Genomic DNA, 12925 nt, shown 5'->3' on the forward strand with positions numbered 1-12925 from the left:
ATGTGGTTCTAAGTTTCTGCAACTCTGAGAATTTCTTCACTTATGTGCATTTTGGCTGAATATGCTTACCATTTTCAAAGTTTGGACAGTGTAATTTTTGTTTCGGTTAGTAATGACTTAATTCTTGTGCTACTGTCAGAAAGAGGCCCATGTCCTTGATTTGCAGTGCTTCCAGGGTGAAGCCTCTTAGCCTGTGGATTCTTCATGGTGCCGCTTCACCCTCGGTAGCCTTCGTCCATGTTTACAGGGGCCTTAGCAAAAGTCATTCGTGTCCCAGGAATTTCATTCTTAAGGTGTGGAGCTGACCTGTGACATACAGTTTGCATCTGTGTTGACAGTGGAAGTGAGTTGGCTATTGGATAATTCATTATTCAGCTCCACCCATAATTTGAATAATAAGAATTGTGTCTCATGGTTTCTTGAGAAGTCAGAATAGGAAAATGCATTCTGTCTTCTGAATCCTACCTCTTTAAACATATGTCTGTAAAAATAACACCTTACAGCAGTATTTCTTAAAGCCTGTTTGACCACAGAACCCTTGAAAAGTTGCAGTGTAGCAATGGAAAACCATGAGGTGGTCATGAAATATAATCGAGTTCAGTTTGAAGCTAAAAATACGTAGCAGTCTCATAGATAAGTCATTCGTAAGAAGTGGTCAACATTTGACTCATTTTTTTTAAACTTTATGACAGAATGATATAAATTTGAGAATTGAGCTATTTTATTACTAATAAGATAGCACATTCGTATATTTAAAGTATAAAACAAGATCCACAGCTTAAACCAGTGATTCTCAATCAGACCACAAGTATCGGTGAGAGGGTGTTTGCTGCCTAAATCGCACAGCCCTCCTGCATCAGCCCCATCATTCGTGTAACTTTCTTGAATGTGGCACAGCATTTATTGATACTAAGATATAAACACATAATGATCAGAACAACTGTATAAATGTGTTTGGTGTTCTCCTTATATGTGAAAACTAGAATTTATTATAGAGGTTAGCTCAGTTGATTATGGAGGCATGGAAGTTCTACAATCTGCCTGTTGCTTGCAAGCTGGATAACCAGGAAAGCTCATGGTGTAATTTAGAGTCTGAAGGTCTAAGAATTGGGCAGCCAGTGGTGTTAAGTTTGTGGCTCTGAGTCCAAAAGCCTGAGAGCCAGGAACCTCATTGGAGGGCAGGTGAGCAAAAGAAGGTAGATGTTTTAGCTTAAGCAGAGAGAGTGAATTTGTCTCCTTTGCCTTTTTGTTCTGTTCAGGCCCTCAGTGATTTGGATGATGCCAACCTGCTTGGTGAAGATGTTTGCTCAGTTTTTTGATTCAAATGCTAATCTCTTCTGGAGACATCCTTACACGCATACCTGAAATAATGTTTTACCACCTATTTGGGTATTCCTTTGCTTAGTCAAGTTGACACTTAAAACTGACCATCACAGATTGCCTTGAACACCTAGTTTCATGTCCTACGGAAGCCTTGAGATTCCCCAAGATTTCCTGTCAAAGGATTTATGTGGTCAAAACACTCCTCTCTGTCCCAAGTCAACTGAGATGCAAAACGTGGGCTCCTGTTCTGTTTCCATAGGAAACGGAAGACTAGGGAGAAGACTTGCAGGGTTTTAGGGAAGGGTCTCATTGCCATTCATGCAGCCTTTACCATGTAGCTACTATTCTTCCCACCCTGATGACTTCCTTCCTCCTTTTGTATTCCTTATTTAGATAAATCAGTCTCTATCATCTCTCATTTGGCATGTCTCACTTTATCAAAATTTTTTTACTAAAAAAATATAAGCTCTTTCAAATGAATTTCCTATGAATAAAATGATGTCCAAAATGAATTTTAGGAGAAAGAAGTAACACCAGCAATTGTTTTAATCTTGATAAGTCTATTAATCTGTCATGATCTAATTGTGCCCCAGGGACCATAGTTTGGGAACTGCTATATCTTTGTTCAGTGTTCTAATAATCTTTAGGGACTGTATTAAATGCCACTCTGTGGAAGAAAACTAGCCTATAAATCGGGAAGAGTACTGTATTGTTTTCTGTTATTTTGATTTTTATATAATTTCAAACTTAAGGAAAAGTTGTAAGACTTAAAAAAACTTACATATATACTTTATGCAGATTATCGGTTAGTAATGACTTAATTCTTGTGCTACTGTCAGAAAGAGGCAGTTGTTTATGTTTTGCCCCATTTGCTTTATCGTTTTCTTCTTCTGTATACAATGCATGTCAGTAATACATGCATACTATTTTTCTCTTTTTTAAGACCTTATTTATTATAAAGAGACAGAGCATGAGCAGGGGAAGGGGCAGAGGCAGAATGAGAGAGAGACAGAAAATCTCAAGCTGACTCCATGCTGGTTGTGGAGCCCAATGAGGGGCTCAATCTCATGACCCTGAGATCATGACCTGAGCCAAATTCAAGAGTTTGTCACTCAACCCACTGAGCCATCCAGGTGCCCTTATGCATACTGTTTTTCTGAACCACTTAGTAAGTTGGAAACATTTTTACTAAATACAATTCAGTGAATATTTTCTAACAATATTCATTTATACAATTATAGTACATTTTTCAAAATCAGGAAGTTTTTTATGATACAATGCTATTACCTACTAGTCCATAGTCAAATTTAGTCTATTGTCCCACTCATATTCTTTACAGTTCTTTTTTTCCCTCTGATCAAGGATCTAATCCCAAATTACATAATGTATGTGCTTTCCATGTCTCTTTAGTGTCCTTTAAATCTGGAATAATTTCTCAGTGTTTCTTTATCATTCTTGATGTATATTTTGAGAGTACAGGCTATTCTGTAGACTGCATTTTGATGAGATTCAAGTTAGGTACTTTGGGAAGAAATACCACAGATGTCAGTGTTGAGACCTTGTTTGATTTTCTAGAACAGTCAGTTCTCCCCTTCTTCGACACCAGCTGGGTGTCCTACGATCCAATTCAATTCTGATGCTAGTAGTAGCATCTAGTAAATAGCTTCTGACACTGTACTACTACCCATTAGCACAAACTCCACAGTCTGAAGACTCAGTCCCACTAGATTGTCCCCAGTTCCCAGTTCAGATACCAACCACAAACAGGGTCCTCTGGCTACTCACATATTTTTTTTTTTAAGATTTTATTTATTTATTTGACAGACAGAGATCACAAGTAGGCAGAGAGGCAGGCAGAGAGAGAGAGAGAGGAGGAAGTAGGGTCCCTGCAGAGCAGAGAGCCTGATGTGGGGCTCGATCCCAGGACTCTGGGATCATGACCTGAGCCGAAGGCAGAGGCTTTAACCCACTGAGCCAGGTGCCCCAGGCTACTCACATATTTATGTCCATGTACAAATCAGGTGATTTCCCCACTTGGGTTCAATAATTTGCTTGAATGACTCACAGAACTCAAAGGAAGCACTGTATTTTATTTTATTTTATTTTATTTTAATTTTATCTTTCTTATTTATTTATTTAATAAGAGAGAGAGAGTGAGTGAGCATGTAAACACAAGCCGGGGAGAGGCAGAAGGAAAAGCAGACTCCCTGCTGATCAGGGAGCCCGATGCAGGACTCTGTCCCAGGACGCTGGGATCATGACCTGAGGCAAAGGCAGAGGCTTAACCAACTGAGCTACCCAGGAGCTTAAGGAAGCACTATATTTACAATTACAGTTTTATTATAATGGATACAATTCAGGAACACCTAAATGGAAGACATGCATTAGGACATGGAATGGAAGGTGGGGGGACACAGTAATCCCATGCCCTTTCCAGGGGGTGTACCACCATCCCAGAACATAGATACCTTTAGCAATCCAGACACTCCTCCAAACCTCATTGTTCTGAGTTATTGTTGTTGTTGTTGTTCTTGTTTTAATCAAGGCTTCATTATGTAGGCATTATTGATTAAATCCATTGGCCATTGGTGATTAATTTCAATCTCCAGCCCCCTCTCCCTTCTGTGGAGGTTAAGGGTAGGGCTCAAAGTTCTAACCCTCTTATAAGTTGTTTGGTTTTTCTGGTAGCCAATCCCCATCTGGAAGCCGCCTGGGGTCCACACCCCTATGACTCATCTTACTAGCATGAAGTCAGGTATGGTTGAAAGGGGCTTGCTATGACTATCAAAAAACTTTCCTGTTTCTCAGGGAATTACGAGAGTTTTATGAGCTCTTTGCCAGGAACCTGGGACAAAGACTGAATATATAATTTATTAAATACCCATAGTCTTCTCAGCATATGTTAATAGGAAGTATGGCATGTGAAGTTAGTTTACCCCAGTGTTGTTGATGTTAATGCTGAAAACTTGGTTAGTGGTGTCCACTAGGTTTCTCCACTATAAAGTTACAGTTTTCCTATTGTAATCAATAAATATCTTATGATGAGATACTTTGATATTGTGTAAATATTCTATTCTTCATGAACCTACATTTACCAGTTTTAGTGTCCCTGATTTCCTAACTCCATCATACCTTCTGTGTTTTTTAGTTGGCATTCTCGTGTGAAGAGGAGTTTACCTTCTTGATTCATTCATTCATTCATTTACTCATTAGTAGCACTGTGGGCTCATGGATTTTTATTTTGTATAATGAGTTATGATCTGTTTTTATCTTTATTTATTCACATTCTCAAATTATATTGAATTGGCCAGGTTCCTGTGTCTTTTTGATATGTCGTTGTCACTCTGGGCTTTCTTGCTTCCTTGTGGGCTGAAAGTTCTAACTGGCTTAACAATATGTTCCATGCTCAATTTATACTTTCTCCCTTTTAGCCCTAGAATCATTCTTTTTCCCAGGAAACTCTGGTTCCTTTCATTAGAGGGAATGGTAACCAAGATAGAAGCTAAGATGTGAGCACTAGATGCATTCATTGCTTCTGGTATGTGTTTGTTGCTGCCAGTATGTCAGTAGACAGGACTAGGAATAAAATATATAAATACACATTTCTGTATTTTATTTATTTTTATATCTACTTCCTATATTAATAACAGTTTCCTATGTTAATAACAGTGAATTCTTACTGATATCTCCAATTTCAATCTAACACCTCAAGGTGCAATTTGGTTTTATTCCTTCTTTTTCTGTTGGGTTGTTCCTTCTCCAAAAATAAAGACCCAAGCTTCCTTAATCTTTGTGCATATGTTTAAGCCAAGTTCCAAGCTCTTCACTCCTTTGTGCACATTCTGTTAGCTTTCCCTTCAGGCTGCACAATTCCCATTAACATTTCTTGTAGTACAGACCTGTGGTGACAAATTCAGTTTTAGTTTATCTGAAAATGTCTTTATTTTGCCTGTATTCTTGAAGGATATTTTCACTGGATAGACAGTTCTCACTTAATGGTAGTTTTCTTTCAACATTTTAAAAAGAGTTTTCCTACATTTTTTGGTCTTCCTTTTCTCATGAGAAATCAGCTATCCTCTGTATTTTCACCTTACAGGTTTCTTGCTATGTATCATTTTCATACTATATGGGTAAGTTTAAGTTTTTCACTAACTTTGGGGAAACTTTGGTCTATGTCTTTAAGTATTTTTCCACTCAATTCTCTTTTTTCTCTTTGGCACTCCAATTATATATATGTTAGACCACTTGATGTTGTCCCAGAAAACACCCAAGGCTCTGCTAATTTTTACAAGTGTATTTTTCCCCCTCAGTCTTTCTGATTAAATATTTCCTGTTGATCTGTCTTCAGGTTCACTGACATTTTCTTCCATTGTTTCTAATGTGCTGTTAAACCATCAATGAACTTTTCATTTTAGACATTGTACTTTTTAGCTCTGGAGTTTCCATTTGGGTTTTTAAAAATAGCTGTTTTGTTTTGTTTTTTACAGTTTCCCATCTATTCATTATTACCACATTTTCCTTTAAGTCCTTAAGTACATTTATAATACTGGGTTTAAATTCCTTGTCTCTTAATTCCAACATCTGAATCATCTTGGGGTCATTCTCTTTTGACTACTTTTTCTCCTCACTGTGGGTTACAGTTTCCTGTTTTCTTCACATGTTGTGAGTTTTGATTATATGCTGGACATTGTACATGTTTTCTTGCAAGGTATTTGGATCATAATAGTCTTTTTTAAAATGGGGCTGACATTTGTTCTTCCAGGCAGTGCAATTACTTTTTGGCCTGTCAGGCTTGGTGTTATTGTTGGAGTGGATCCATTTTAGTTTGAATTCGGTCTTAGGGAATGCCCTCCAAATCTAGGGAATGTTTCTTACTCCTAAGGATTGGCTTTTCTGTGTCTCAACTGAATGCTTGAGGTGGAATAGCTGAGCTGGAACTCCAGTGTCTCAAAACCTTTCTCTAATTGGTATCACCATTCTGCTTTCAGCCTTCAATACATAATTTTTAGCTGGTTCTCTAAGAGTCTTGCTCTATACATGTCTGAAGCAAATAGTCACTGAGTCTTTTACCACTCCTTTTATCTCTTCCTCTAATCCCCCAACGTAGCTTTCTTATTAGTTATTTTTCCTTGCAAATATTAGCCACTTTAGTAGCTCCAAATTCCTTTCAATTCCATTTGGAAGCCTTGATACACTTGGGTACTGCCTGCCTTCTTGCCAGCAGGAAAATGGTCCCAGGAAGAAAGCCAGAGTGGTTGTCCTATCTATTTCCCTTTTTCATGGTCGGTGATTTAGTTGTCTTCTATATTTGGTCTAGTCTTACAGTTTTCAGTAGGGGGGCAAATCTGGTACCAATTGCTTTATTTTAGCAAGTGGACTTCCAAGGCTTATGTTTTTGTTTTTGTTTTTGTTTTTGTTTTTGTTTTACACTGTCATGTTCTCATAAATAATGAAAGGAATAATCACAGTAGTAGTACTGCTCCATTTTTTTCTTTGGTGTTTCCTGGACCTAAAGGAGTTAAAAGTTTTCTATATTGCCTTTGCACTGAGTACATTGTTAGGAAAATTCTTTGAGATGCCAGAATTCACCTAAAGTGAATTTGAAACATACATTATTCCCACTCCTTCAATGAAATGGAATCCAGGGCTGCTGTTGATTTTAAATTCCCAATATGCCCCCAAAGCTGTGAAAGCCCTATTAATTTCAGTTTGTTAAACTCTATTGCTTTGATTAGTTAAGTCCTCTTCTTTATAAATTGGTTTGTAATTCAAATATTCATTAACAAAATAATTTCTGAGGATGCATTTTTATTCATGTTTTGATTATTAGCTTGTAGAATAATCCACTATAAGTTAATAGTTGTTTTACTTCTTTAATTCATCAATACCAGTGTCCTATCTGCCTTTTTAGTATGTTAGTTTAGAACGATTTTTAAAAATTTATTCAGCCAACATTTTCTCTGTATTTTAATATAACTTTGAGCATGTTTTCAAGAAAAAAAGCAAAAATGCAGTAGTATTTATTAACAATATAAAATATTTATACTGATTTTCTGCCATTTTATAACTTTCCTTTCGAAATTGTCTTTAATGCCAAGTGTGGCTCTCCTGGGAAGATTGGCCTCATTTCTGACCCCAGTTGACAGAATCTACTGTAATCATTTACTTCATTCACAGCTTTGGCCTTGCGTGACTTTGAACTAATTAAAAAATAAATAAATGACCTTCAAAGATGAGGGTTTTCCAGTGTGGCTATTCCATATTCTCTGAAGGGAATTCCAAAAACAGAGTTTTTAGAGCAGTGTTGCTATTATTAGGTCGAGTATGTAAACTTCCCAAGGCTTTTGCTTTGAGGGGAACAACACTCCTTTAAATGTTCATGTTCTGGTATGTTTGTTTCCATTCTAATCTTATTGCATATAGTAGTATCTGTCCATTTCCTCTAGCATGTTTTCCTTCTTACCTACAGTCTTTGTTTTAAACTATAATAAGCTAAAAATGATCACATCTGATGACTATGATATCATTTGTTAATGAATTCCTTCATTTATTTAACAAATGCTTTTGAGTTCTTGTGGTTGTATTGGGAATACGGTGAGGGACCAAAAAAAAAAAAAAAAAAAGCCCCTCCTGGAATTTACCGCCTAACTCTAATCTTCCCAATCTAAAGTTCAAGGGAAAATAGCCTGTATCTTTCTTTCTTCAACCCACATTAGAACCTTTACAACTCTCAGAAGTCCTTTGTGATTATTGGATATGCGTGACATACTTTGTAAAAGGGAAAAGAAGTACAAAGATTAAGGAGTTGTTTGCAGTCTGATTGAGGCCATGCAGTTTTGTTTTTTTTTTTAATGCACATATATACATGAAAATATTTAAAATTCTTTTTTTATGCACATATATACATGAAATTATTTAAAATTCTTACGAACACCTGGGATAGAAGAACAGAATACTGAGGGAATATATAAGCAACAATTACGAGGGAAGTAAAGTCAGTGTTAGGCAGGTTGTTTTGGAGTGGTAGGTTTTACAGGAAAAATTTCAGAGCAAAGATGCTTTCCTTTGGATGGCACAGAAGAATCAGATAGTGAGATGGGAATAGGCAAATTGTATTATAGTGGTGGAGAGTTGCCACTTTTCCTGAATCTAAGGAATGCCATCTAAATTGGTTAATATTTTGAATTTCCTTTATTTCTGAACATATTTTGTCTGTATTTTTTTGTTTCTCACGAACACTAGCTGCTAAAAAAAGTAAATTTATCTTGGTCAAAGATGATTTGTTTACATGATATGATGTCTTTCCAATGATAAAATTGTCGTTCAGAGCAATAAGGTAAGTCGAAAGTTAGATTTTTCTAATCTTATAAATCGGAAAAATCAAATCAATCTTTGAACAGATCAGTCATTAAATTGAATTTCTTTTTCCTTACTAGGATCCTCGGTTCAATGCAGAAGTTGACCAAATTACAGGCTACAAGACACAGAGTATTCTTTGTATGCCAATTAAGAATCACAGGGAAGAGGTAAGCCAATTTTCCGTTTTATAAAGGTCATTTGGAAACATTCTCTTTTTTAAAAAAAAAGTTTTACTTTGCATAGTTATGAAATAATACTATAGGGACAAGTTAATTACAAAGTGCTTAAATATTCTACTTGCTTTTTTCTTTTTTTATTATTTAGATAGGGCTGAATCTTGATAGAGACTTTACGTTGACTTAGAAATACATTTCATACATTTTATTTCCTTACCCCCTCTCCTCCATCACCACCCAGGACCTTATTTTATCCTAAGATGCATAACTGTGGTTGTGGTTGGAATCTATTTCATATTATATTGGAAGTGTCTGAATAATGCTCATTTCATAAATGGTTATTCAGTTTTAATGGTTATCAGCTGATATTTGGGGCACTTCAAAATGAGGTTTTGAAAATGTGAAAATTGTGGCTAATTCCAAGTAAGTTTCACTGTGAAATTATAACAAGCAAATAAAATGCTTGGGCTTATATTTCACCTAACTAAAAGTTTGGATTCTGTTAGCACTGAATTCCTTCTTTATTAATAGTTACTTAAAAAAATAGTTAATAAATTATCAATCAAATTATATCTTTCAGTTAAATGCTCTCAACTCTGGCTGCAGTTACAATCAAATGAGGAACTTCTAAAATATTACCATTTAAATCTGAATCTAAGAGCAGGATATAGACACTGATATATTTTTAAAGCTCTCCAAATAATTCTGAAGTGTTGCCAGGTTGCAAAAATCACTACTCTAACTGAAAACAAATAGATTGAAAGCACCCGTACTCGGGGATCTCAACCTTGACTGTTCATTAGAATCACCTGGAAAGTATTTAGAAATTTTAATGCCAGGCTTCACTTTAAATCAGAGTCTCTGGATTTGGGTCTCAGGCATCAGTATTTTAAAGCTCCCAGGTGATTATAGCATGCAGCTAGGTTCCAGAACCACAGAACCACTCCTAAAGATACTAGAAACTCTTTGATGATTCTACTTGACTTATATTCACATTCTGACATCTTTCCTTTCTCTCCTCCATCCAGTCCTTTTCCAAATCCCATTGATTTTTTTCCCATTGAGAGTTTTTCTCACTTCAGTTCCTTTCCTTTCTTACCTACTGCCGTAATTCAGATATTGCAGTAATGCTTGAACTTTAAAAATATTTTCGTAAGAGGCTTCTCTACTTGCAGCCAGTTTCTCTCCAATCCAACCTGCTAGATGTCCTGGGAATTTTCCTAATACACAGCTTTCTAAACCAGTGCACCTAAAACATTAATGTGCACATGAATCCCATGGGGATTTATGAATTCCATAGCTGCAGGTGGGACCTGAGATTCTTTTCTAACAAACACTAATTTGATGCTGACACCCCAAGTCTGCAGATCACAATTTGACTAACAGGATCGTAAACTAGTCACTTCTCAGTAGTCTAAAATAAATTCTCGGTGCCTTGGAGTTGCTACATGGTTTTGTTTTTTGTTTTTTTTTAAGATTTTATTTATTTATTTGACAGAGAGAGACACAGCGAGGGAGGGAACACAAGCAGGGGTAGTAGGAGAAGGAGAAGCAGACCCCCTGTGGAGCAGGGAGCCCAATGCAGGGCTTGATCCCAGGACCCTGGGATCATGACCTGCTCCAAAGGCAGATGCTTACCTACTGAGCAACCCGGGCGTGCCGCTACATGGTTTTTTAAGAGGAAAGTTAGAGTCAAAGTCACTAAAAATACCTGCAGTTAAAACATGATTATGAGATTGATTAATTTAATTGGTTCATTAATTAGGTGGATGAATAATTAAAATAGAAAAGGCCATACATGGATTAATGATGAGTTTGCCAGATATAACAAATAAAAAGCATGACCCATGCAATATTGGGGGCATAGTTATGCTAAAAATTATATTTTGCAAAAAAAATTATTTTTTGCTCCTCTGAAATTAAATTTGACTAGCCTGCCTGTATTTTATCTGAGAGCCCCCAGTATAAAACCATAGGCTGTGATTCTGTGCACTTGAGAAGACAGCGTTCAGATTCCAGTAGTTAAGTATATGGTAACATTGTGGCCCACAAAACAGCCTTGTAGTGGCCAAGAGGCCCAGTTTGAATCATGCTCTGATTAAACGTCTCTTTCTAAATAGAAACTGGGGCCCGGGGGAACCCATGAGTATGTGCAACAAAATCACCAGGACGAAGTGCGTGGGATTCCCCTTCCGTAAGAGTGACTGCAGCACATATGTGTTTGTGTATGACGACCTGAGAGGATGATTTAAATTAAACAAGCAACAACAGCCCCAACTGTGTTGAAGTATAATTTAACACGAGAAAATTCACCCATTTTAAGTGTACGTGTGATGAGTTCTGACAGACGTGCACGCATCTGTCGTGTAACCACCGCTGTAATCAAGATACAAAACATTTCTGTCACCTCAGATGTTTCTGTGTACCCCTAGCCGTGACGGTCCTCGCCCTCCCTCAACCCGGACCTCTGACAATCACTAGTCTGTTTTTGTCTCTGTTCTTTCTGCCTTTTCTAGAATGTCATGTAAACGGAATCCTGCTGTAGGTAGTCTTGTGTCTGGGTTCTTCCCCTGTGTACATTTGTGAGATTCATCCGTGTGGTTGCATGCGTCAGTCATTTGTTCCTTCTTATTGGCAAGGGATGGATTCTCCGGTGGGAATATACCATTTTGATCATTCATTCGTCAGTTGATAGATACTTGAGTTGCTTCAAGTTTTAGGAAACAAGCCCCTGTTCTGAAAGAAGCCACTGTCAGAGTTTGCATACAGGTCTTTGTGTGGACATAATGCTTCCATTTCTTTTGGGTAAATAGACAGGAGGTGAATTGCTAGGTCATTATAGTTGGTGTTTAATTTTATGAGAAGCTTCAAAGACTTTCCCAAAGTGGCTGCACCATATGCATTCTTACCAGTAATATATGAGTTTCAGTTGCTTCAAGTCCTTGGCAACATGTGGTGTTACCAGTTTTTAAAACTTTTAGCTGTTTTAGTAGGGATGATTTGAATTTGTTGTTTTGTTTTGTTTTATTTGAGACAGAACATGAGCAGGAGTGAGGGGCAGAGGGATAGGGAAAAGTAGGCTCCCCCACTAAGCAGGGAGCCAGACTCGGGGCTTGATCCAGAACCCTGGGATCCTGACCTGAGATGAAGGCAAATGCTTAACTGACTGAACCACCCAGGAACTCCTAGGGTGATTCGTATTTGATCACATGAATATATAACCCCACTCTCAGCCAATGGCTGTCAGCTCACTTCTAGATCTGATGACAATGGGTCCAGCTGTAGGCCCCAGATTGTGATTGTCCAGCACTCCCCCTAAGATTCCAGCTGGGTTCCTGAGAATCCTTGGGAGGCCTGCCTCCATGTTCCTGCATCCTCCTGCTATCTCCTCTTCACCCTCTAATGACCAGATAGGAAACTAGGGCTCTTCACTGGTCTCCCCACAAATTCACTCACACCAAGCATTTCATGGGACAAAGAAGCCTTCAGTAACTTCACTGGAGACTTAGTCACATCACTGACTGGAGGCCTTGCTGACTCCCCATTTTCAGCCTTCTCCCACCTGCTCCCTCCCCTGCCCCCAACACTGGCACTACTCAGTTCATGATTATGTCCTCTGAGTATTTTCTTCAGAGAAAAGGAATGAAGAGAAACAGAAGAATAGACATACTCTGCTGTCGTTAAAAAGAAAAGAAAAGAAAAAAGTTATTTGGCTAACGAAGAACAAAGGCAACTAAGAAGTTGCAATATATGACTTCCAGAATTATTTTAAGATTTATAGCTATGTAGACAAACCCAAGGCAGTGTTTACTTTTGTAAGTATAGAGTACATACAGAAGTACTCTTTTTTCTCACAAAACTTTTGAAATTGAAATGAAGAGGCATCAGTAAGGCTTTTTGGGAACAGTTGCTAAGACTGCTCTGGGCTTGAATCCCATCTTCACCACTTACTTGATAAGTAGCCAGGATGGAATTGGTTAATCCCTTCCATTTTCAGTTTTCTCATCTGCAAACTGGGTGTTATGAAAGGGCCTACCTTGTTGTGAAGGACAGATGCATTCCTGTAC

At 37.6% G+C, this 12925-nt stretch overlaps 1 protein-coding gene across 4 annotated transcripts in view; it reads left to right on the top strand.

The window, feature by feature from the left end:
- PDE5A (phosphodiesterase 5A) overlaps window positions 1-12925 on the top strand; it is a 146627-nt gene that overhangs the window by 24235 nt on the left and 109467 nt on the right. For all 4 annotated transcript variants that reach the window (XM_032858621.1, XM_032858646.1, XM_032858629.1 and 1 more), the window contains exon 3: window positions 8760-8849. In XM_032858621.1, the coding sequence (XP_032714512.1) occupies window positions 8760-8849 (90 nt within the window). The remainder of the gene's footprint in view (window positions 1-8759; window positions 8850-12925) is intronic.

This window comes from Lontra canadensis, unplaced genomic scaffold (genome assembly GCF_010015895.1).
Source record: "Lontra canadensis isolate GAN:19392208 unplaced genomic scaffold, GSC_riverotter_1.0 scaffold1, whole genome shotgun sequence".
Lineage (NCBI taxonomy): Eukaryota > Metazoa > Chordata > Mammalia > Carnivora > Mustelidae > Lontra > Lontra canadensis.